This window comes from Diorhabda carinulata, chromosome 12 (genome assembly GCF_026250575.1).
Source record: "Diorhabda carinulata isolate Delta chromosome 12, icDioCari1.1, whole genome shotgun sequence".
Lineage (NCBI taxonomy): Eukaryota > Metazoa > Arthropoda > Insecta > Coleoptera > Chrysomelidae > Diorhabda > Diorhabda carinulata.
Genome location: NC_079471.1, coordinates 12,600,276 through 12,625,464, shown reverse-complemented (window position 1 = coordinate 12,625,464; position 25,189 = coordinate 12,600,276). Strand labels below are relative to the sequence as shown.

The 25,189-nt window shown below is 30.9% G+C and overlaps 3 protein-coding genes and 1 long non-coding RNA gene across 4 annotated transcripts in view; 3 read left to right on the top strand and 1 right to left on the bottom strand.

Moving 5' to 3' along the window:
- The first annotated feature begins 482 nt into the window (after window positions 1–482).
- LOC130899838 (uncharacterized) lies at window positions 483–802 on the top strand. The gene is made up of 2 exons (XR_009060100.1): window positions 483–675; window positions 734–802. It is a non-coding gene; the product is annotated as an uncharacterized LOC130899838 (long non-coding RNA).
- Window positions 803–836: 34 nt separating this feature from the next.
- On the top strand, window positions 837–2,034 carry LOC130900284 (uncharacterized). The gene is made up of 3 exons (XM_057810796.1): window positions 837–892; window positions 951–1,164; window positions 1,228–2,034. The coding sequence occupies exons 1-3, from the start codon at window positions 837–839 to the stop codon at window positions 2,032–2,034; spliced, it is 1,077 nt and encodes a 358-aa protein (XP_057666779.1).
- A 329-nt stretch (window positions 2,035–2,363) lies between these two features.
- The window catches only part of LOC130899835 (uncharacterized), a 75,034-nt gene continuing 52,208 nt past the window's right edge, over window positions 2,364–25,189 (bottom strand). The window contains exon 2 of the mRNA XM_057809988.1: window positions 2,364–3,702. Within this exon, the coding sequence (XP_057665971.1) occupies window positions 2,589–3,371 (783 nt within the window). The 5' untranslated portion in view covers window positions 3,372–3,702 and the 3' untranslated portion in view covers window positions 2,364–2,588. The remainder of the gene's footprint in view (window positions 3,703–25,189) is intronic.
- LOC130900283 (matrix metalloproteinase-2-like) lies at window positions 22,140–24,314 on the top strand. Its single transcript, XM_057810795.1, has 2 exons — window positions 22,140–23,052; window positions 24,148–24,314. Exons 1-2 carry the CDS (start codon window positions 22,140–22,142, stop codon window positions 24,312–24,314), a joined length of 1,080 nt encoding a protein of 359 aa, XP_057666778.1.

Sequence of the window (25,189 nt, the reverse complement as noted above, 5' to 3'; positions counted from 1 at the left end):
ACCTTACAAACGGGCAAAATTACGATTTACCTGAATAATCAAAATATCACTCGCATTACGACGCAACATAAAACGTGCAATTTTCTGTTACTTCGTTCAAGTATAACCGGAGAAATATACATATAAACTTCGCTATCTTTTGTAACCAACTATATATCACTGTGGACATTCTTGTTGATTTATCTTGATGCTTATTTTGTACATCGATTTACGTGTAATATTGTCGTATTTAAGTGTTTTTATTAAACGTTACTTAAAATTACGACTGGTCCTTCATTCCGCAACCTCGTCGAAGAAAACAACACATCTACTTGGGTGCTGTAGTGAACGACAAACACGACAGTCCACTTCATCCAACTAGTTCATTACAATCCCCCAAGATTGGTCCTTCGAGCCGGATCTAAACCAAGATACATACTAAAATATCTGATGAGTTTTCATGAATTTCTATTTATAAGTGGAATTATTCAGAAACAGTTAGTTTCGTTTACAAAAATAACAATTGTTCTAATTCTTTTCTCATGTTTTATATCTAATTTTAGCGTTTTTCATCTAAATAATAATGGTGCAGTGTTGGGCACCTGGCTGTAAGCATTACAATGTCAGAGAGCGTTGTAAGTTTTATAGATTTCCAAAGGATCCAAAAGTAAGAAGCAAATGGATAAAGCTAACAAGGTATATAATGATGAATTTTATAACTGTTTAAAATTTTATTTTTTCACAATATTTGTAGAAGAACAACAGAACCAGGTCCCGGAGCTTTTTTGTGTAGTTGTCATTTTGTAGATGGAAAAAAAGAAAATGGGCCAACCATTTTTTTACACAATGAAGGAAAAATGTTTCACGACCAATATCCCCAGAAAAAGAAAAGACCACTTCAAGATGGGTTGGAGTAAGTAGATACCTTTAGTGATTTTTTCATTTCTATTTATTGTTTTATCCATTTGCAGATTGCAAATTGAACCACAAGCATCTACGTCAAAAGAAACAGACGACTTCTCTCAAAGCAACCATGTTATGACAGAAGCAGAAAACTATTTCTTACGACAAAGTCTAGAAAAAGCTACAGATAGTCTCTCTCACTTATCAGAAACATTCTCCTTTGATCATATTAGGAGTGATAATAACTTGGTCATTTTATATACTGGTTTGCCTACAACAGATGTATTCATGGCTCTGTATCATTTGTTGGAAAAAAATGAAATAAGATATTATTTTAAATGGAAGGTAGAAAAAATGCGAAAAATTGATCAGCTGCTCATGACTTTGATGAAATTGAAACAAAATTTTCCACATCAAGATTTAGCAGTAAGGTTTAATGTTTCACAAGGCACAGTCTCAAATGTTGTAACAGCCTTGCATGAAATTTTATTCAAACAATTCATGTCTGAAATACCAGATAGAAGTAAAAATCAGTTGTGCTTACCAAACTGTTTTAGTAGTTTCACAAATTGTAGAATTATAATAGATTGTACGGAAGTTTATACTTGTATAAATCGCCAAAGTATGTCTTCCCAGAAGTTGACGTACAGCTCATATAAGCATAGAAATACATGCAAAGGATTAGTAGGTGTTGCACCAAATGGTGTAGCTACATTTTTATCATGTTTATATCCAGGTTCAACATCAGACAAAAAAATTGTCAAAGATTGTGGAATCTTAAATCAACTTAAACCTGGAGACTTGGTATTGGCAGATAAAGGATTCCTAATTAAAGATTTAATGCCTCCCGGAGTTCATATTAACATTCTCCCATTTCTTACAACTCCTCAATTCACTACAGAACAAGTTCATCAAACTGAATGCATTGCTCGAGCAAGGATTCATGTGGAGCGTGCTATAAGGAGAATGAAGGTGTTCAATATATTAAATTTAATTCCACATTCTTTGTTACCACATGCTGATGCTGTGTTTCAGGTAGTAGGGGCTTTAACAAACTTGCAGTATCCTTTAATTAAAGAAGTTGGACAACTTTATTATGAAGGGATTCAAAAGATTGATCATATCGTTAGATTTTGTATAAATAGTTTTTAAGTCTTATGAACCTATTTAACTTGTAAAACATGTTTATCTTTGCATTGTATCAACTTGTCTGTAATATATACATTGTTATTTTAAATCTGTTGTTTTACTTACAAATAAAGTTATTATAGCTAGTTTTATTAAACAGATCTTTTTACTGAACCTTAATTTTCCCCTTTTTATCAAATGTAAATCATTGGCTTACGATTACATAATTAAGACAGTTTATATGTGTTTTCATATTAATTGAGAAGAATATATGTAGTCACACTTTTGTAAACAAAATGCCTTAAGGGCATTTAATTCCCTTTGCAGGAAATGAATAAAAATTCAGAATTCTGTTAATATTTTATTACGATAAAATAAATGGTATGAATTTTGAAATATAAAATGTTTTTAAAATATTTAAATTTTTTGTCCATTGTTCACTCCTACCAATTCGTACAATGATACAGTCACTTGGTACCCATATTACTAAATAGCACATATCCTTTTCAGCAATATGTAACGCACCTTGTATTTGGTGATAATAGTGATGATTCTCGTTAATTATCATCAAGTTTTCTTCAAAGTAAACTACATATGTAGTTTTTGTCTTTTAACACTGGTCTCAATTTTCCAACATTTCTGTGTTTGAAGGGACACTTTACTTCAATTAAGCATCTTTCGCTAACAAACCCATCAGGACTAGCACCAAAAAATCCACAATAGTCCATGCAAAATCCGGCTGGATCCACTGATAATCCGGTAATTTTTTGAAATACAGCAATTGCTGTCACTTCATGTTCTTTTCCCCACTTTATCGCTTGTATACCATCCAGCTCGTACCCTTCTAGTAGTCTTGAAAATAAAGATTTTGAGAATTTGTTCCTCCTGCAGGCTGACAGTATAGAGCCAAATTTACTACTAGTTATTCTGTACTTTCTAGCAACTAGCCAATTTTCATTAATTGACTGTCCTCTAGTTATTTGTTCAACTTTATTTATAGTATCGATATCTACTGAGCATTTTGATTTTAAAAATGTCTCTTTGTCAGTAGCCTGTGTATACTCTAGTGAATATAAAATATCTTCAATATTCTTTATTATGCTTGTCAATTGTGATTGCTCAGGCATAAACAGCCATGTAAATCCAACTGGATTAGAGTATCCTAATTCATTCCTAAAATCTGCTATTTCTTGGGTTGATGCTGGTCTCGAAAAAGCCTGATAATTAGAAAATTTTGGTTTGTAGAGATCACTAATCCTCACAATTTTTTCTCCATCGCCAGTAGGTTTGCGCTGATTCCACACACAGGTTTTGTCAGTAACACTGACGTTGTTGTGTACATGAAAACATACAGCTGCCATGTGATGGCATACTGCTTGTCCCCTGGGGCAGGAGCAGGTGGCATCCAATATACCATCCTCGTAATCAATGGAAACCCGAAAAATAACATGATTATGCAAAATAACAACGATCTTTTTGATATGACTTCAAAACTCACCTCAACATTATAAGTTCTATTCTTCATACTGGCTGTAACTTCACCTCGAAGTAGGGCAGGGGAAACAGCAGGATCGAAAATCATTTTTTTCACATTGCCACTGCTATAAGAGTTTTCACCTCTTTGTAGTTGGGCGATATTGTCCTTAAAAAAGGTTGCTATTGCAGATAATGTTAAAACATGCATTGATGACACTAGAACAAATAATCAGTATTATTTAATTTGATATATTTCAATATTATTCCAATAGTATACATTAATCCAGTGAGCATAACCTAAAATATAGCTTTTAAAATGAGAAAATACTGTATTTTTTGTCAATTTAAATTATTATAACTATTTTTATTTTATCAAGTTACGATCAAGTATCGATTACTTACTTTTTAACAATTTTTTTCCTTTAATAGCTCCCATAAAACGCTTAAGTAATCAAAAATCTAGACACAAATGGAAAATAGTATGGCTACCAGGTTTGTTTAGATACAAAGAATGTTTGTGACGCCACACTAATGCCGCGTATTGCGAAATTAAAAAACTTGAACAAAAAGCACTTCTGTTAATTGATAATGCTCCAAGCCACCCAACAAATTTACTATTCAGACTTAACAACATGCATTCCAGTTGAAGTGGTTTTCTTGTCGCCTAACACAACTACCTTAATTCAACCAATAAATCAAGGCGTTATATTAAATTTTAATGCTTATTACTTGCGGCGAACCTTTAAGCAAATGTTTGAAAAAACAGACGGAGAAGAGAACCAGTCCATAAGAGAATTTTGGAAAAACTACAACATCGTGGATGCTGTAGAAAACATAGGCCTTTCTTGGAATGGGGTGACAGAAAGCTCTTTGAAAGGAGGATGGAAGAATATTAGGCCGGATTTAAGTAAGAGCCATGACGTTGGACACTCTGTCGATGTGGATGAAATAGTGGAAGAGATAGTGAAATTAACGAAGCAAACCGGTTTTGAAGGAGTAAATGTGGAAGATGTCGAAGAAATAATTCAAGAAGCAGCGGGTAGTCTTTCCAATGAAGAGCTCTAGGAGTTAACTGAACAAGAAGAGCAAAAAGAATTTTCGATGGCGTTTGTAAAAAGGAGTTTGTCTACCATAACTGAAATAATGGATCAATTCATTGAAAATGATCCAAATTTTGACAGGAGCTCAAAAGTAAGGCGTGGTGTGGTGTTAGAGATGCTCTATCCGTTTATGAAGAACTTTTAAGAGAACAACGCAAAAGAAAAAGGCAAACAACATTAGATGCTTTTGTCACAAAAAGGCAGAACACTGAAAACGCGGAAGGCTAACTAAATATGACTGACTTAGAATTTTATTTGTTTTTTTTAAGAATATTCGTTTTGTTATTTATATTTTGTTTTTATTTTTGCAAGAAATAATAATGTGGTATTAATTTGGACATTAAGAAATAAATGTTTGGTTTTATTCTTATTAAAAAAACATACTTTTTAAATTTAATACCTAACCAATTTCCTAGCCATCTTCCCCTAACCCCAATATTTACATGTAAAGATAGCCTCGTTTAGCGCTGTTAAGCATTACGCTCTACTTTGATGGAACGTATCCCCAGCGTTAAGCGGGGTCTTACTGTACTTCAATACTTAAATACATAAACAAAAATTCAGTCTATATCAATTCCCTCTATTATCAATTTTTATTTGTCTATGTAACTGTTTATTTGATAACTTGTCATTCTTTATTTGTGTTAATATGGTTAGTCAGTGTTCTGTTATTGGAATATTTAGTTTTTGTGTAACAAATATTGTTTGGTGAGTTATCTCGAAATCTTTCCACTCATCACTGTATTCTTTAATAATTTATGAACATTCAATTTAATTAATTGGTATACTTTATCTTATTTTCAACCATAATTCATATACATTATACGCCGCCATTTTGTTTTTTCTATTTTATTATCAATCTTATATTGAAATTTCTAATTATGTCAATATATTACATTCTGTTTATTAGAAAAATGTTTTATTTTAGTATCTCACCATGATTTCTACGATATATTACAGTTCTTATCTAATACATACTTCTATTTTTTTTCAGTTCACCTAATTATTTTTGTGATTCTGTATATCGAATAATTTATCAAGATGAACTTCATTATTGATTGAAAATCAATATTATTGTTGTACCTATAAATAATTTATTAGCAACTACAGTGAACTCGGTTAAGTGGGACCTGGATTAAGTGAGAAACCTCCATAACTGGAACTCATACTGAGGTCCCAACACTTTGGCATTGAATTACCTCTGTTAGTGGGACGAGGTAAGCCTCTATATGTGGGATTTGTTCTTTCGATTAATAATCATAGTTACCTCTTTAACTGAGACAGCGAGTAAATTTTATATGCATAAACCTGTGTAACTGAGATAACATTGTTTGTTTACTCATTCTTATTCTACCCACAAATTCCACACATAATTTCAAGTACGTAAGACAAATTTTGAGCTTCAAATACCTTCAGTTTCAGTTTCGCTTTACTATCATACAGATGTTTATTTGAAAAATGCCAAAACGAAAGCTACAATCGTTATCATTACGTGAAAAACTGAAGTTAATATCCGTTTATGAAAGTGGGAAGACACGCGAAGAAGTTTATGCCGAATTTAATGTGCCAAAATCTACTCTTTGTAGAATAATTCAGAGTACACATAAAATTGAATCACAATGTTCTGAAGGACAAGGAAAACTAAAACGTGTACGTTTATCAGAATATCCTGAACTTGAACAGTGTTTGCTAACATGGGCCAAGCAACTTCGTAACAAAAACGTTCCGGTAAATGGACCGATGATTAAAGAAAAGGCACAAGATTTCATTTCATTCCAAAGATTTTATTTTTTCCTTACTGTTATATTTAATATGTTGTATAACATTAACTGTAACTTATAAAAAGAAAACCTTCTACGTTTATAACCAGCTATCCACTTATAATAATGTTGAATAAAATTTCAATACCTAATCATTATATAATTGATTATCATATTCAATTGATACTACAATTTCATTACTGATATTTAGAAAAATTTCGCATTTTCTTATTTATAAAATTATTTCTCTGCCACTGTCAGACACTCTCTATCATCAATTTTTATTTTTCTATATTACCGTTTATTTGACAAGTTATCAGTCTTTTTGCTTGAACTCATTTTGTTATTTGTATAGTTGGAGGTTAGTAGGTATTTGGTTTTAAAAAAAAATATTATTTGGCGAATTTTATTGAAATTATCATTATTTTTCCTCTATTTAGTGATAATTTTCAAAAATTTAATTCTATTTATTGGTCTACTTCCTCTTATTTATAACATCAATTCATACATATTATATGCCGCCATTTTACTGTCTCTATATCATTTTCAATTCAATTTTCTATCCCATGCTAAAATTCTTACATTATATCAATACTGCCTTTTCAACTTCATTTTTGTTTCCTTCAATAATTTTGTAAATTTGAAAAATATATTTTTTTGCATTGCTTTTCAATTATCCATGCATCTAATTGGAAAAATTCTTTAACAGTGTTTCACTTAATAATTCAACATTAAATGTCAATTTTTCTAAGACTTAAAAGTGTATCGAATTTTGATTTACGATTAATTAAAATATATTATAATTTGACCTTAAAAGTTATTACATTTCCTATATATGAATTGAAAAATAGTTTATATCACACTTATTCTATAATCATTTTTTTCTGGCTAATATTTCACAGTACATCATCCAGTCAATTTAAATATATATATATATATATATATATATATATATATATATATATATATATATACTATATATATATATATATATATTGTTATTAAATCATATCAATAAAATTTAATGAAAATTCCTTCATATCTAATTTCACTTATATTCTTTCCTCATTTTAAATATATGTACTTTAAATCAAATTATAATAAACACAATGGAATAATACACTCCTCTCTCAATATTGTTAATACCTTTTTCAATTCTTTTTATATATCAATTATTCATCCATTGATAATTTCATCAACTCAGTCATAAAATTTTTTAATATCTGTAGGTAAAATTATCTTCTATTTTATAAAATACTTACACATTTTGAATATCTCTTTCTAAATAATATTTTTCATTTTCTATTTTATTATATTTATAACAATATTGTATGAAATACTATTTCGACAATATATGAGATAATATTCTTTTAAAATAATTTATTCTTTTGTTCTCAATTTTTTATTTTATTTAAATCTGAAATGAATAACAATCTAATATTTTTTTTTCGAGATATATATATATATATATATATATATATATATATATATCTTTTATTATTATTCCATTATTAGAACGATAAATAATTCAGTAAATATACGAAAATTTGAATTTATTTTTAACACTTCATTACTTACTTTTCTAAGACTTTTCTGCAACTCTTCTAAATTTCCTGATATAACTTGGAATTTCTATTTGTGAATCATTCAATTATCTTTATGGATTTTTCCTTTATAATTATTAATTTATATAATTTCTACTATAATCTAAACATTATATTGAATATTATTGATAGTTTTTATCCATCGCAAATATAATTTTTTTTAGAATTATAGTTGAATTTTCTAATTTTACACAATTTGTTATTCTATTCAAAATAAATAATGAAATTATCAACATTATTTTGATAAAGATTTAAACAAAAGAAAAAGTGTCTATGTTTTCAAATAAATATTTCAATTCTTATCACGAAAAACTTTAATTCACAATCGAAATTGAAGAAAATAATAATCATAATCAATTTTCTTGATGTCACGTTACATAAAATTAATAATAACATAATAACAGAATGGTATACAGAACCAACTTGGTCATCAAGATATTTGAATTTCAATTCATATCATCTTATGTCGCAAAAAAGATTGGTGATAATAAGTTTAGGTAGAATCTGAGGTATGTTGTAATAATTGTGGTAAATGATGTGACTTGAATACAAAAACACTATTTTGGCAATGTCGTAAGAAGAAAAAAGTTACTATTAATAAACGAGTTGAAGTACAACAATGCAATTTCAAGCAATCTATTCGTACTGGTTCGTGGTTTAAAGATTCATCATTGAGTTTAGAGAAAAGTTGCTCAACAATTTCTCAATATTTGCTTTTAAACCCACCTCATGAGCAATATTTAATGAATGAATTCAAAATATCTATAAATATTTAAAAACTGTTCATCAAAAATTGGTGGTAGGAAAAAAGTTGTCGAAATTGACGAAGCGAAGTTTGGTCGTCGCAAATACAATGAAGGAAGAGTAATCGAAGGAAAATGGATTTTCGGAGGCATTGAGAGAGAAACCAAACCAAACCAGTGATGAACAGGACAGAAGAAGTACTATTAGAAGTTATAAAACGAAGAATTAATCCAGGAACCACAATAATATCTGATTGCTGGAAAGCTTATGACTGTTTGAATGATGAAGGTAGTTGTTTATTCTTATTTTCGTCTGAAGTTTCAGTAACAAAATTGCTTTACTACCAAGAAAATTTTTTATTTGAATTCGAAACGAAAAAATATCTCCCTTCATGTATGTTAATTTACTTATTGATATTGTAGGATTTAAACATTTGACGGTAAATCATTCTTTAAATTTCGTGGATCCACATTCTGGCGCTCATACGCAAAACATAGAGAGGACATGGAGAACGGCGAGGGCAAATATACCCAAATATGGCTCGAAAGAAGAGAACATGTTTGGGTATATTGCCGAATTTTTGTTTCGCACAAAATATAATAATCATTGTCAAAGACTGCATAACTTTTTTATAATTTTACATGATTTTTGTGATAATATTAGCAATAACAATAATTAATAGTTTTAGAAGCAGTTTTTGTTTTTTTTTTTGAAGAAATATTTGATGTTTGTTAAGACTACAAGATTTATTTAAGAAAAGTTTTATTTTCATGTTCAAATTAAAATATTTGAAGATTTCACAATGTAAAAAACACTTTTTAAACAGCATTATTTTGTGCTCTTTTAGCAAACCCCCCCGCGACACCCACCCCTCAATAGTTAACTCCCCGAGACAGAATTTAAAATATTTTTTTAATTCAATAAGTCTTCAATTATAACTTTGAAGTTGAAATTCGGATTACAAATATATCATTATACATATAATCTAAGCCCATTTTTGACTTCAATTTTGTTGTTTCGTCCGCTTTAACAAAGTTGAGGTTAAAAATGGATCTTATAAAATTTATTTTGAACCTCAAAAGTGTATCAATGCCATACAAACAATGTTATAATAATTTATGATGACATTGATGACCAAAATAAGATTTTTAGATCAGTTTAAGACATCAGAATCTTCAATGAGATTGATGATTCCCAAAATGGAATTAAATAATAGGCGTCAATTGGAACATCAAAGGAATTTAAGATTTTGAAGTTGAAACTGAACTTGATAACGAGAAAAAATTTTCGTAACGGATTATTTAGAAAAACCCGTTTTTCTACTATTTAAGGTTTAAAACTATTAAAAACCGCAAATTCAGCCACTACCCCCGTGTTTTTCATAAATTCGTCGTAAAATGGAACATTTAGAGACCAAAATTATAAAATTTATCTATTTTTCGATTTTTAATGGTCCAAAAACTATTAACATTGAAGAATATAGTACGAAACTATTCACGAAAATTGATTGTTTTTCATCGATTTCATTTTAAGCTATAAAAACTGAAAAAATCATTTTTTTTGGATTTTTTTTTAAATTGTCTATTAATTTATGTAGAATACAAAAAAAATATAAGAACTCTATCTGATAATGAGATAATTTTTTGTAAAGGATTATTTTGCAAAACCGTTTTTTTTTTCGATTTAAAACAGTGAAACTATGAGAAATTTACATTCCAGCTATTTCTACTAATTTTTTTTTATAAATCCGCCGTAAAATGGAACATTTTGAGACCAAGATCATTAAAATCCATCCATTTTTCGATTTTCTAGAGCCAAAAAACCAGGTGACCGTGAAAGTGTATAATTACCGAAATTATTTTATATAGCGAGTTCCTCGTACTAAATGTGACGCTGTCTACGTAGGGCAAACCTCTCAATATTTAGAACTATTTAAAAACTTAAATTCAATAACTATTGAAAAATTCTTCGGAAGGAATCTAATACACGAAAAAGAGAATTTTTAGAAATGGTTCACATTCATAAAAACTGAAAAGCTATAAAAGATAAAAGAGACCCAAATAATTTAAGTGAAATTTATAGCTCTATTTTGTAAATTCAAAAAAACTGCAAATAATTTGATTGAGTACTGCTCCATATTTGATATGTAAGAACTAAAGAAACATTATTTTTTCTTATTAGAACATTTTCTATTATGATTTTATTCTTATTTTGAGGTTCATGATGAAGATGATCTATTGATTAATATAAATACGGAAATTATCAGTGTCAATATCATATTTTGATAAAGACCGAAAGAAAATTCGAAACGTCAAATAATATCTTTGTAGATGTTCATTAGCAGCTCATGTCTATCATATAGGACACAATATGAATTATGAATCTGCCAAAGCTTTGACAACTGAAAAAAACTAGAATAAACGTCTATTTTTAGGAACTAAGTGTAATTTATGCATATCTCTCAGATTTTTAAAGAACAAAATGTATAAAAATTCTACTCCATTAACCTCCACCTAACCAACTAACCTCACCTAACCTAGAAATTTCAACTTCACTTATATCGACCTAACCTATAAAATTAATTGTCATTTATATTCTTACCAATAAATATTTAGTTATATTCATAACGACTTAGCCTATTGAAATTTAATGTTATCCTTAAATTAACCAATTAAAAATTAATAAATATTTCTATCAACGTCAAATTGAATATTGAATTTTGGAACCTATGAATTTGAGATTCACAAGAATTAATACAATTCAAAATCACCGAAAATCTTAATTAGTTATTGTAGGTGAAAATTTTTTATACTTTTATACATATTTCTTATATTGTATATGACCATAATTTCATTCCCAAATAATTAATACATACTCGTAAATATTCGAAAGCTCGAAAAAATATATTCAAGTTAATCCACTTTAGTGTTTCATTGCCACGTTTCCAATAAGAAACAATAGGACAACTTGAAACCGCCGAATTTCAACTAATTATTTACCAGTCGATGAATACATAATTAATCAATTACTCTGATTATACTAGGAATTATGAAATTAATTATTATTCTTTTTCGAATATACTTCAAAAAAATATATACTGGTCTTTTTTCATTCTACAGATCTCAAGAAATTATAAAAATAATAAATTATTGTTAAGTATAAATCTATTTTTTAAAAATGCCATTAAAAAAAAATCATGTTCACAAAATTTAGTATATAAGAAAAATATAAAAAAGGTCAATCAAAGAAAATTGCTATCTTACTATACTTTAGTCCAATTCTATACTGATCTGACAAATAATACTATCGATTTTCTTTGACTGAACGTTCAACGCGTTCTCAAAGGAGTTCAAGAAGTGGTAGTTCCTTGTCAGTCGTTGAACCGGATTCCTTTGTTATTTCTTCAACTTTACCTTCATAATCTTCCCCCAATTCGTTCCAAACTTCTCGTAACATAATTTCTTCTACGATTAATAATTCGCAAATTTCCGTACAACCGGAATTGTCCGACGATGAACTGATGCCACTTCCTGTTTCTATTCCCGTTCGACAATCATCTCAGCAACGACAAAGACATCACAGATACGCTGTTGTACCGTTACGAATGACTCATCGCATTACGATGACTCAAACAACGCTACAATTAGAGCAACTCGGTGAGAATCCATTTCATATAGGTCCGCTAAATGAAATGCGATGCTCTATTTTTTGTTGGCGAGAAGAAAAATCGCCAAAACGTCCATTTGAGTTGTTGCAAGGTCGGGGCATACACTCTCCGAATTTGAGTCAATGGCCAAGGGCAATAAAAAATTTGTACTCAAATTCGTTCGATCCACAGTTTATTTGCAATGGCTTCTTTTAAAACCAGTCAGCCTAGTGTTGATTTTCGAGGGGAACAAGGACATTGGTGCTTTAGTATTTGCAGAAAAATTTATCATATGCTCGGTGGGATACCGAAATCTCGAGATCTTAGGAATTCCACTTTGAATCACTACTATTTTCTCGATAGCGAAGAGAATAGTAGAAAATCATTACGGACATGTAATAAATATATGCAAGCTTATAAAACCGTCGGAGAAATGGTGCGCGAAGAACGTCGGCGACGACAATTGGATGAAGACGGTGACTCCCAACGTAGATTAATCGTGGGTATCGTTGCCAAAGGAAACATCAATAATCGACGTTGAAATTATAATTTGCCCGAAAACCGCAGCGAAATAGCTGCAGTCTTTCAAGGGGACGAGCCTCCCTTCCAAGTGGATCTAATTTTGTATCCATATAACCCTTCTGCGTCTCAGCCTCATATGAGGCATCACGAATTAAAAAATCTCTCTCCATTGGCAGATCCGATGGTTTACCCACTGTATATTCTGACAAAAGACTAAATCGAAATAACAAAACCAAAAGCATTACATTTGGCGAATTTTACAGGTACCGTACACAAATTCGTGAAGGTATTCCTACCTTACAATGCGGAGGAAAATTGTATCACCAAATATTGTTGATGTATGGTGTAAGATAGAATCTAGTAGATTATGGTATTTGCACAAAACCAAGAAAAATTTCGAGTCGCCCAAGAAACAGTTTTACGTCGTATAAATATCAATAGTCAAGAACGCAATTTAGCGCAAATCGATAGTTATATTACCATCAATATTTCAGGGTAGCGAACGGAATCGTCAAAGGCTATATCTGGATGCTATGACGGTCATCGCCGTTCATAACGATGACGTGTAACCCTCAGTGGCCCGAAATGGGGAATTCTCCTATAACCAAAGTCATGTTAAATTATTACATATAATAAAAGTTCAACGAATTTTAGACGACACATATTCGGTACTTTTTTTAAAAAGAAATGTCTACCCTGTTAAATTTGATAAAAAAGATTGGACATTTAATTTTTAAAGCGTTCTGTTTCTAGTTCAATATTTGGCAACCTCGCATAGGTGTGATACTTGTTCTCAATTCTAATTGGTTGAATAACGTAGGTACACGTGATTATATCTGTAATCTGATTGGTCATTTGATTATTTACTTTGTCTTTCCTTTTCTGTTACTTTTAAAACGACAAAGAAAGCAAGCAAGCCCTGTATTTAAATAAACTTATATAAATATAACCTCAAATTTTTGTGTACATATTTGATGAATTTTGTAGTTATCAAAGTGAAAGATTGAAAATAGTTGTGTAATAGTGTGAAAATGGCTAAGGTTGAAACTGATTTTATTAAAGCTGATTCAAGCAATTTACCCCGTGTTACTTCAGAAATGATAGCAAATTATTTTGTTGAAAATGCAAACTATATAAGTGTGGAATCACGTGCAAAAAACACATGAGGTAAGAAATTATTTTTAATATAGCATATTAAAATATTTAATAAACTTAGTATTTTTAGTTTATTTGCAAATAAATACCTTTTTCATATACTGAATGTTTTTTTAATTTGATTTTAGATCAGCAAGACAATCATATGGAGATTCTGCCATTGGATATGTGCAATTAAAAAGGAACGATAATATTTGTTTGATCAAAGCGAAAATAACGCCAGAAGATAAAGTACATTCAAAAGCTTATGATGTAAATGTCCTAGTAAATGAGAATGAGAATATAATCAATCTATGTCAATGTGACGATTGTGCTGCTGCCAAAGGAGGCTGTAAACATGCGATAGCGTTTTTATTTTGGTTGCATAGGAGAAGTGAGGAACCATCTCCTACAGAACAGTTATGTTATAGGAAGAAATCAGAATTATCGAAAGTAGGTTCGCTGAAAAAATTTATGAAATTATCTGAGATGGTAAAAGTTCCATCAATGACTGATGAAAACACATCTGTAGTAATAGAGAATTTTAGAGAACATAATAAAGGAAAATCCATAGATAGTTTGTTACTAAATATGGATAGAGGTTCTTTGTATCCTACTTTATCGTTACACCATCTATTTATTCATTATCAAATAGAAAATGCTGATATCGACATAACTCCAGAATTTTTCTTAGAGTACTGTTCAAAAAAATGGATGCAAATGATTGTGCACTTGCTTCCGAGGCTACAAGAAACCAGTCCAAAAATACAAACTGGTATGAATTAAGATTTGGACGAATTACAGCTTCGAAGATTTATGAGGCAAGCCGATGTAAAACAGAAGGTTCTTTACTCGAGAAAATTTTTGGTGGTACAAAAATTGTGCAGATAAAAGCCATGGAGAGAGGCTTAGAATTAGAAAACAGGGTTATAAAATGCATTGAAAATATATGTGGAATTGAAACAACGAAATGTGGACTTGTTTCAAATAATATGTTACCAGTCTTTGGAGCCTCGCCTGATGCCATTTCAAGTGATGCAGTCCTAGAAGTGAAATGCCTTTCATTGATTGACTAGTATAAGTAATTTTGTCAAGGATGGAAAAATTATTGAAAAATACATGGGTCAGATGCAGTTGCAAATGAAAATGTGTAAGAAGACTAAAGCAATTTTTGCAGTTACAGATCCAGAATTTGAAACAAATAATAAAATTTATATACATAATGTTACGTGTAATGAAATTTATTGTAACGAGTTAATTGAAAATAGTTTACTATTCTGGAAAAAATACGTATTTCCAAAGTTAACTAGGATTTATAAATAAAATAGTTTCACAATGTTGTATTCTCATTTTTTAGCTGTACATAACTTATCTCAAAAAGAGTTAAATATATATATACACTTAAAAACAAACAGCAATATATAGTAAGTTTAATACGAAAAATAAAAGTACAATCTCAATAATTATCTTAGTGATTTATACTTTTATGGATATAAATTGTTCAATTTAAAGAAACTATTTTCTATTACAGTACATACTTCTGAAATACAAATAAAATGGTATATTTTCAGAGTCCTATTAATAATCATTAAAAAAACTAACAGATCATATCTATCATATTGTTTATGATGCACACGCAGATTTTTAACAAATTTAAACCCATTAATATTTAGAAATAAAATAGAAAATTTTATTAGTAAGATATTAAAATTCACTAAACATAATTAGTATAGTTCAAGAAAACTGCGAAATTTCAGTATATCTACCAGAGGTTTGAAAAGGACCAAGAAATTATTTTTTTAAATGCTACAGTTTGATATCTAATCTATAATTTAATTTTTTTAGTAGTCTACTATTTAGAGGAATGCCAATATTTGAGTATAAGCTTAAAGATGTTAACAATCTCATGTCATGATAGTCGACCTCAAAAAATTAAAACAGAATGTTTAAATAAAGGGAAATCATATTTTTATGCTTATATTTAACACAGAAAAAATCACAAATGGCAAATATGTATATTATACAGTTGTAAATGTTGAAAATGGTCTATTCATTGATGTTGTAATAAGATAAAACAAAGAAATTGATTACTATATAAAAAAAATGTTATTTTAATATTTACAATATATCATTGTCAAGACTACATTAATTTTGATCGTCTACAAAAAATCTTCAAATAACCTTTGAAATGATTACTTTTAGTACGTCATTTTAATTAGCTCCGGTTGTAAATTTATACTTCCACAAGCTATAGTTACACAGGCATTTAGATAACCGACAAAATGTATGTCTACGTGAGAATGTGGAGATAATAGGGCAAATTCTCTCACTCGACTAATGACTCGCTCTATGTGAATTCGAAGAGCAGCAATATTTCTGCTTTCACGTACTTCTGCCTGTATTAACTGTTCATTTGTGGATACACTAACAGGTCTAATTAAAACCACATTTTTTGTAGCTAATACAGTACTCAAGTGTTTGAATCCTCTATCAGCTAAAACAGCTGAAAAATGTGGCAGTTTTTCTAAATAACCACAATCTTCAACTATTACCAGATCGCTAGCTCGACCACCGTAACCTTCTAAAATAAAATTTATAAACCCGGTGTCGATGATATCAAATATTTAATTGTATTACAATTTTTATATTATAACCAAGTCATCGCTTGGTGTATTGGATCAGAAGGTTTCTCAATACTGATCTCAAAGCAATCTATAATTGAAACTACTTTATCGTATCTATATCTAAATAGTATAGGCAAAAATTGCAAAATTTTCACAGTATCGGGCCAATAAATGAAGTCACAAAATAATAAACTTCACTAGTTAAACTTAAATAAAATCGAGGGTGCATTTCAATCGCAAGGATTTCTCTTTTTTTACTCAAATTTTTAAAGTCTACATTTTGCTCCTCGTGTTCACTTAGATCACTGTTAAATTGTTGTTCACTAGATGTAGTTTGTAACCATGAAGAAGTAGATGGCAATGTCTCCAAGTACATTTCATCTCCAGTATTTTTAGATATAGTTGAGATGCAGGTTCACTGTTTTCCTCACTCTCAGATGATATTTCTTGTTTTTGTTGAAGTTGTGAAAAACTGAAATCTTTGCAACTATCTTGTAGAAATAAATGAGGTGTGATGCCAGTTTTAATACGTGGACTTTTCCCAGTTCTCATGTAAAAAGAAAAGTCTATAGAATCTTCTTTTAACTGAAATTATAGTATCTTCAATTAACACAATATTAAATATGTTGTATTACTTATATTAAAATGATCTTCACAACAATATGATGTTGTTTTTACTAATGTACGCCCAACAGCATCTAACCAAGTTTTTCTCACTACTGGGTTTCTCGGAACAAATATAAATAATTTATGGGGTGTACTTTCCGATGAATTTAAACATGAAGGTACAAAACACAGCTTTTTTATATTGAAATATTGATTATTTATCCTGAAAATACAAACTGTATAAAAATCAACCTTACATTCTTTAATTTTTAAACTTACTCTCAATGAGGGAATGAAATAATATTATGTTTGTATCTAGTCATAAAATTTAAATAAGCCACTAATAAGTCATAAAATTCACAATAAACTCGCAAAAATCACAACTAAACTAACTTGTATAACCGCAACAACAACAACCGTAACAAAAAGTTAGGTTATTTACGGCATAGGACCACATGTATTCCATAAACAGCTGTTTCATTTCCTTCTCTGTCTTGTTTGTGTTTTTGGGATCTTCCGTTTCTGTCTCGGAGAAGGCATGCTAAAGCGCTGTTGCCAACACGTACTGTAGCAACAAAACGCTTTAAAATTTAAAAACCAACATTTCTAATAATTAGTTTAGGTATTTAGAGAGTGAATTAAAAATTAATTTATATTTAATCTATAGTTATTTGATGTGAACTTTCATTTAATACAAAAACCCAAATTGAGGAGAATTTCCCATTATAGATAATCTTGGTCCGCATTAAAAATGGGAGAACAGACCGGATCTGGTCTGTAGAGTATTCCACGCAAAATTGCTGGAATTAATGGACGACCTAACACAAAAACAAATATTTGGTGTCGTTAGAAACTACCACTACGTCATCGAATTTCAAAAACGAGGCTTACCTCATGCCCACATAGTTTTAACTATGTAAACCGATGAGAAGTGTTGGACGTCGAAACCGTCGATGCTATTGTACAAGCGTATATACCAGATAGAAATACGCATCTCATCTTATATGGCCTTGTCAGAGATTTCCACTTCCATGCACCTTGCGGACAATTAAATATGTTCGCCAAATGCTTGATGAATGGCCAATATAAAAAATTTTATCCCAAACCCTATAGAACCCATACTTCCCTACACATGGGTGACAATAAGAGACCAGAATACAAACGTCCCGACGATTGTCGGACTATTTATGTAGATGCTAATCGTTGTCGGGTAACAAATAGACGAATTGTACCCTGCAATGCTTATCTATTGAGCAAATATCAATGTCATATCAATATCGAAGTGGTAGGTTCCCTGTATACGTTGAAATATCTACATAAATATATACAAAAAGGATCAGACTCTATAACCCTGCACATCGGTGACGGTAATAAAGATAGGAATACTCGAGCACATTCCCAGCCAACGACTGAATTGCAGCAAACTCCCATTGAAATTTTGGTTATCAATGAAATAAAAAATTATCAAGATTATAGATACGTTAGTACGATGGAAGCGATGTGGAGAATTCTCGAATTTAAAATGCACGATCGCTCCCATTCGGTGTTAGTGTTGCTAGTAAACTTACCAGGCGATAGAACAATAATTTTCGAAGAATTAGAAGAAGCCAATAACATTGAAGCGCGTCTGCAATCACGCACAAAGTTAGAAGCTTACTTTGAATTGAATTCGCCAGACGTTGTCGCTCGTATTTACTTGTATCACGATATTCCTCAACATTACACCTGGAATAATAAAGCCGTTCTAAAGCAGCACCCACGTAAAATGCGTAAGCTATTTGCACTCTACTGTTGTATCACAATCGATGAGGGTTTCACGGAATACATTTGACATCAATTCTGTTAATATATGATTGACGATTTCGTTAATCTGAAACGTCTCTCGTATCAAAGAGCGGAGGAAGAAGCTTTTAAAGAAATAAACGAAATATTAAAGAGAAATAGACCAAATTTATCTATTGCAGCGTTAGGTATACGTCCTATCCACGATAATAATAGAGGTGGTGCTGCTTTTAACCGTGTTCCCGACATTAATAATGATATTAACTGCGATCGTAATTATGATTATGGTGTAAATTATGATTTATGATTGGAATGAATCTCCTATGACCCCTAAATTAGCTATTGAAGCTGTCGATAGATATTTAAAAGATCTATCTAAAAGTTCTTTACCGATGGGCGGCAAATGTTGTTTATTCGGTGGAGATTTCAGACAGACTTTACCGGTAATTATATGGGGCCATAAGACATCGTGAATGCGTGTATAAAACGGAGCGTACTTTGGTCTTCGTTTAGTACTTTCCATCTCAGTATCAATATGAGAGCTAGACATTACGATAAGAATTACGAAGAATTAGGTAATCGAACTTTCGCCGAATGGTTGTTGAATTTGGGAGACGGTAAAATTCAATACGTCACTCTACATCTCAATTCGAAAATTTCTGGAATTTTACCGGACAATCTTATCGAAATTCCTCATATGCTTCGTGTATCCAACATCGATCAATTGATTGATTTTATTTATGGAAACGATTTTAGTTCGATAGAAAATGGAATACGTGCTATTCTCTGTCCTACTAATGCCACCGTTAATGACATTAATGAAATGATCCTTGATAGGATGTTGGAAAATGAGGTTAAAGTCTTCTATAGCGTAGACGAATATAAAAGGGAAGAAGATGACGATTTTCACGTGACCACCGATCTTCTTAATTAGATCAATTATGCTGCTTTACCTCCGTACGAATTGAAAGTAAAAAACGGCGCTATTGTTATGCTTCTTCGTAATATTGATATCGAAGATGGACTATGTAACGGAACTAGGGTACGAATTATATCTTTGGGGGATCATATTATCGAGTGTGAAATTCTGACTGGGGTTAATATCGGACGTAAAGTCCTATTGCCTCGAATAAGAATGATTTCTCGCGATACTACACTCCCGAAAGATATAATTCGCACGCAATTTTCTGTTTGGCTTGCTTATGGCATAAACAAATCTCAGGGTCAATCATTGACGAAAGCCGTAGTCTACTTAAACGGCCCCTGTTTTACCCACGGTCAGTTGTATGTTGCATTTTCGCGTGTCGGCTCCGCTGATAATGTTCGTATATTGGTGAACGAAGGTAACCAACAAGGTTCGTTTAAGTTTCGTGTTAGACGATGTTTTACTAGAAACGTTGTTTACTTCGAAATTATAGATTCCTTGAATCGAAATGACAATCGTACCGATAATCGAATTGATAATGTGGCCGTAAACGTTAACAGGAAACGTCTTCGAAATAATTTGAAATCGTTTACTGATGAAGACAACGACGACATTATCAAACGATGTAGAGTTGATAATATTATTGATTTAGGTGATGATTTGGTTGATGATAACGATAGTGATTTAATAACTTTAATAACTTCAGTCCAAAAGTCCATTTTGTGAAAGTTATCTCAGTAAAAATATAATAACTGCCGGAGATAATTGGCTAGTTTGTCAACAACGTATAAGGCCAATCCCTTTGCCTGAATTATGTGTTAACTAGGAACGCCACAATAAAAGGTGCCAGTCTTGTAATTGTACTCTGACTTGTTAACTGTCATCCGTATATTTAACTGTGTAAGAAAGTAATTTTTCCCGAGTTTTGAATTTTTAAGACAATTTTGATTATGGATCTCTCTGAAGCAGGCAAGTGAGAGGATATTTATCATTTTTTAGCAATAATTAGACCGTTTATGAATTAGTTAGACTACAACGGAACGTATAAAATTTGTTTGTGTTTTTAATGTGAAATTTGAAACAATTTAAACGTTTTTGTTATACTTCCAAGCATATCCAATGATTTTTTTACATCAATTTACAAAGAAATGATTCAACATTAAGAATATGTAATTGGAAATCGCGGATTTGCGTGTACATGCCATTTAAAGTATGTTGTTTTTGTTTGTTCAATTTGAGTGTTTTTATTTGTGTTGATGATAATTTTTAATATTATTCATTTTTTTTTCTTTTAGGACTTTCAGGAGTCAAAATAATGATTAGAAAAAATGTATTCGACATCATCAAGGTCCTTAATTTTAAACAATGCCCAAAATATTTTGTTAAAATATGACGATTACTCAGAAAAGCAAATAACTGAAATCATCACAAGCTTTCTCATTTTCAGTCACAGTTTAAACAAAAATGGTTGGCAGCGCACAGAAAAGAAGCTTTTTTGTCAAAAATGATGAAGTATGGCTTCAGGGTAAATTATTGTTACGATTAGTGAAAATGCGACAAGGACGATCATTAAAGAAATTTGAAGATTCCAGTGAGAGCAGTCGTAGGCGTAAGGCAGAAAAGTTACGTGCTATTACGTACTCAAAGGAATTGATGTATGCAACAAAAATGCAATTACGAGCTGAAGGTAATCCTCAAGCTTACGATTTATTAAAGGATATAGCCAGCTCTACATCCCGTACAAATAAATACAAGGGTGCTTATACAAAACAGTAGATGAGCAACGTATGTCTGACTACAGAAATAGGGAAAACCGTGTGTTAGAGAGAGAGCAGCGAGACAATGTGTAAGAGAGAGAGAGACTTCGTTTTTGCGCATGCGTAAAGTTATATATTCGTTGCGATGATAACAGCGGGAGCGCTGATATACCAGGTCGGTTAAAAGTCTTTGGGTTTTAAAAAATTATATATACCATTATTATTCGCTAATCTTGTAACATAAAAGTATAACGTATAAATAAAAAAAGAGATTTTTTGTCAATGTAAGGTATCACGCACGTAATCGAGACAGATTCGTTGCGATGATAACAGCGGGAGCGCTGATATACCAGGTCGGTTAAAAGTCTTTGGGTTTTTTAAAAATTATATATTCCGTTATTAATGTGATTGGAAATTAGTTTTTTGAGGATAGCAGAAGAGTGAAGATCATGTTAATCATTATATTAGCTGCAGTACTATGTCCAGTACTATGCGTTGTCGACCAACAATATGCTATGAAGTATTTACACCGGTTCGGGTACGCAAATGAAAATGATTTGACTAAACTTGAGGATTATTTGTTGAGTTTTCAAGAAAGATATAATATCCCTGCAACGGGAGAATTAGATGAAAATACAATTCAACTTCTAATTAGACCAAGATGTAATGTGAGTGAAGCAGCTTCCGACGATGATCATTCTTTTAGAGTTAAATCAAAATGGTCAAAATTTGATTTGAAATGGTATTTCCCTCAGGCAACTCCAGAATATCTTAAAATAACCAAAAAGGCTTTTGAAGTGTGGAGTAACAGTTCAAAGTTTAAATTTGAATTAATACACAAAATACGGCCTTATGCTCCCGATATATCTATTACAGTTGTACGGGGAAAGCACTATTTTCGAGCAAATTGCCAAGGTAGAGGTGAGTGCTCCAGTACATTTGATGGCCCCGGAAAGGTGTTGGCACATGCTTATTTCCCAAAAGGCAACAGTTGTATAGAGCTTCATATTGATGCTGATGAGAAGTGGGATTTAAGTTTGGATGGATCAAGTTCAGAAGATCAGACTAGCCTACTTATGGTATTAATTCATGAAATTGGGCATATTTTAGGAATTGCTCACAGTGATATTGAGACAGCAATAATGTATCCATGGTATCAATTCAACATTGCTCCTAAATTGGATGAGGATGATAAAATGGCCCTTGAAGCTCTTTATGGACCAATCAATACATATGTAAATAATCCTTTCAAACCCACATCAGCGCTGCCACCGTCTACAAAGACACTTGCACATCAACCAAATGAATCGGATAAAAATTTATGTGTCATAACACCGGAGTATATGTTCATTGCCATGGCTGGTGAATTTGAAAATTACCATTTATATATTATTAATGAAAATTCCCTATGGAAAATTGATTTGAACTCGAAACTTATTCCCTCGCAACCAGAAATACTCGATGATTATTTACCTGAAGAAGTGGGTCCCATAATTCAGATTTTTCAAAGTTCTTCAGATAATTTAATAGCAGTCAATGACCGTAAATACTATGTAGCAGATTTTCCCGCTCTACAAATACTTGAGGAAAATAATTTAATTATACCTAAGAATTCTCAAATAAACACAATGTTTCAAAGCAATCATGGGAAAATATATGTATTTTATAATAACAGTAATTATATTGAATTTGACAAGAACTTGAAAACTGTTCGGAATAGAGGACAAATAAAAGATATTTTCCCTGGACTACTCACAGATGTTACAGGAGCATTCCAGTACATTGACGGACACATGTACTTTTTCAAAAACACCACATACTACAAATATAATGAGTTTACCAAAAAACTTGTTGCAGCCGGACCCTTTAATTGGAACGTGTTCGATATTCCATGTCCAAATGGAGACCTTTTAAATCATCTCAAAATTTTATTAACAAAAATAATTTCTTTTTATCAATGATGTTGTATATTTTAAATAAACTCTTATTAAAATTTTTTTTCTGGAAATTCCCGAACGCCAATCTTAAGATAACTTTTACCTATTAATAAGAAATTTTTTGATAACGCAGGAAATTGATAAGAATATTTCTAAACCAAATGGACCACATGTACAGGAAATAGTGAAAATTTATTAGAATATTCGGAAACCATATGGACCACATTTACAGGAAATTACAAAATTACAAAATTGTCGCAAATAAAATATTTTTTCTAGAACATTCTATCACAATCGTATGGAGATAGTGACATGAGTATAAATAAGATGTTGCATTGTGTTGGAGTCGGTCTCTTCCACTGCCAGCAAGAGAAACCAGCTCTGAAGAACAAATACTAGTATCTGTTAAAATTGTGCCTTAACAAAAAAAAATGTAAGTATTTTTTTTTCTTGTGGGTTACGCGCTCTCCCTCTTTTCAGATGGATTTAAAAAAAAATAACGCAACGTCTCTAATTACAGAGAGAAAACCAATAACAAAAATACAAGATCTACCTTTGAATACTCTGATGGCTATAAAGAAGGCAAAAATAGTCAATTCCAAATTCGGAGAATCAGTTTTATTGGATTTAGATACAGAAGTAGTGTTTTTACCGCAGAGTCACAAGTGTCTACAAACCAGTCATTGAAGAATTTGAAAAGGAAAAATACGGAATTATATTCAAGGGATCAGTGGATGCTGGAAAAAATCAACGGCTAGCGTCATTTGAAATTGAGGAACTATAGACGTGCCTAAGACACACACAGAGAGAGAGAGAGAGGTGAGTACCATGAATATTTTAAAAAAATCTGAAAATTTACTGCAAGTCATTAAAAATGTCAGAAAAATATTGTTTGATAAGATAACGGATAGAGATGTGGAAATTTGGTTGAATCGATTGAAAAAACAAATTAAAGTATGTAATTTGACAATTAAAAAAGGAGGACTGCATGTAGGTACAATTAGGAAATTACAAACATACATAGGACATTTCAAACATTTTAAACAACTTATTTCAAATAGGAATATAGGTATGGGGCTGAATAATAAACTGAAAAATAGGGTTAAATGGGAAAATGTAGCTTCTGCATTTACAAGCAGAATTAAAACCGGACTTATAGTAAATTTATATCATAAGGACTTAACGCAATTTTTAAATGATTGTCAAATAATTTTTAAAAATAAAATAAGGGAAATTTTTAGGAAAAAATATTCTGTTGTTAAAGTTTGTTTGTTTTTGTGGAGAGTTCATTAAAAAATCTGGTGAAAATGAAATTTCTAGTTTCCATTATTTTATGACTAAAAATTCTATTATCGATGTATCGACCGATATAGAGCGATGGTTTTTCGAGAACGTCAAAGATAAAATTAATTTTAAATTATCAGAATTTCAAGAGAGGGACTCTGGTTTTATATTAAGTAAAATTATTTCTTTAGAAGTAAATATCAATAAATTTGAAATTGGAAACGGCTCATCTTATATTAAACTTCCAGAACCTATTCAAAAAAAGCGAGGGTGCATAA

Bases quoted from the DNA above. Each gene is read 5' to 3' on its own strand.
- LOC130900284 (XM_057810796.1), top strand. From the start codon at position 837: ATGTTTCACGACCAATATCCCCAGAAAAAGAAAAGACCACTTCAAGAT. The intron at 893-950 runs GTAAGTAGATAC...ATCCATTTGCAG, and splicing joins CCACTTCAAGATGGGTTGGA to ATTGCAAATTGAACCACAAG. The intron at 1,165-1,227 runs GTATTCATGGCT...TTTAAATGGAAG, and splicing joins CTGGTTTGCCTACAACAGAT to GTAGAAAAAATGCGAAAAAT.
- LOC130900283 (XM_057810795.1), top strand. From the start codon at position 22,140: ATGTTAATCATTATATTAGCTGCAGTACTATGTCCAGTACTATGCGTT. The intron at 23,053-24,147 runs GTGAATTTGAAA...CTCTAATTACAG, and splicing joins TATGTTCATTGCCATGGCTG to AGAGAAAACCAATAACAAAA.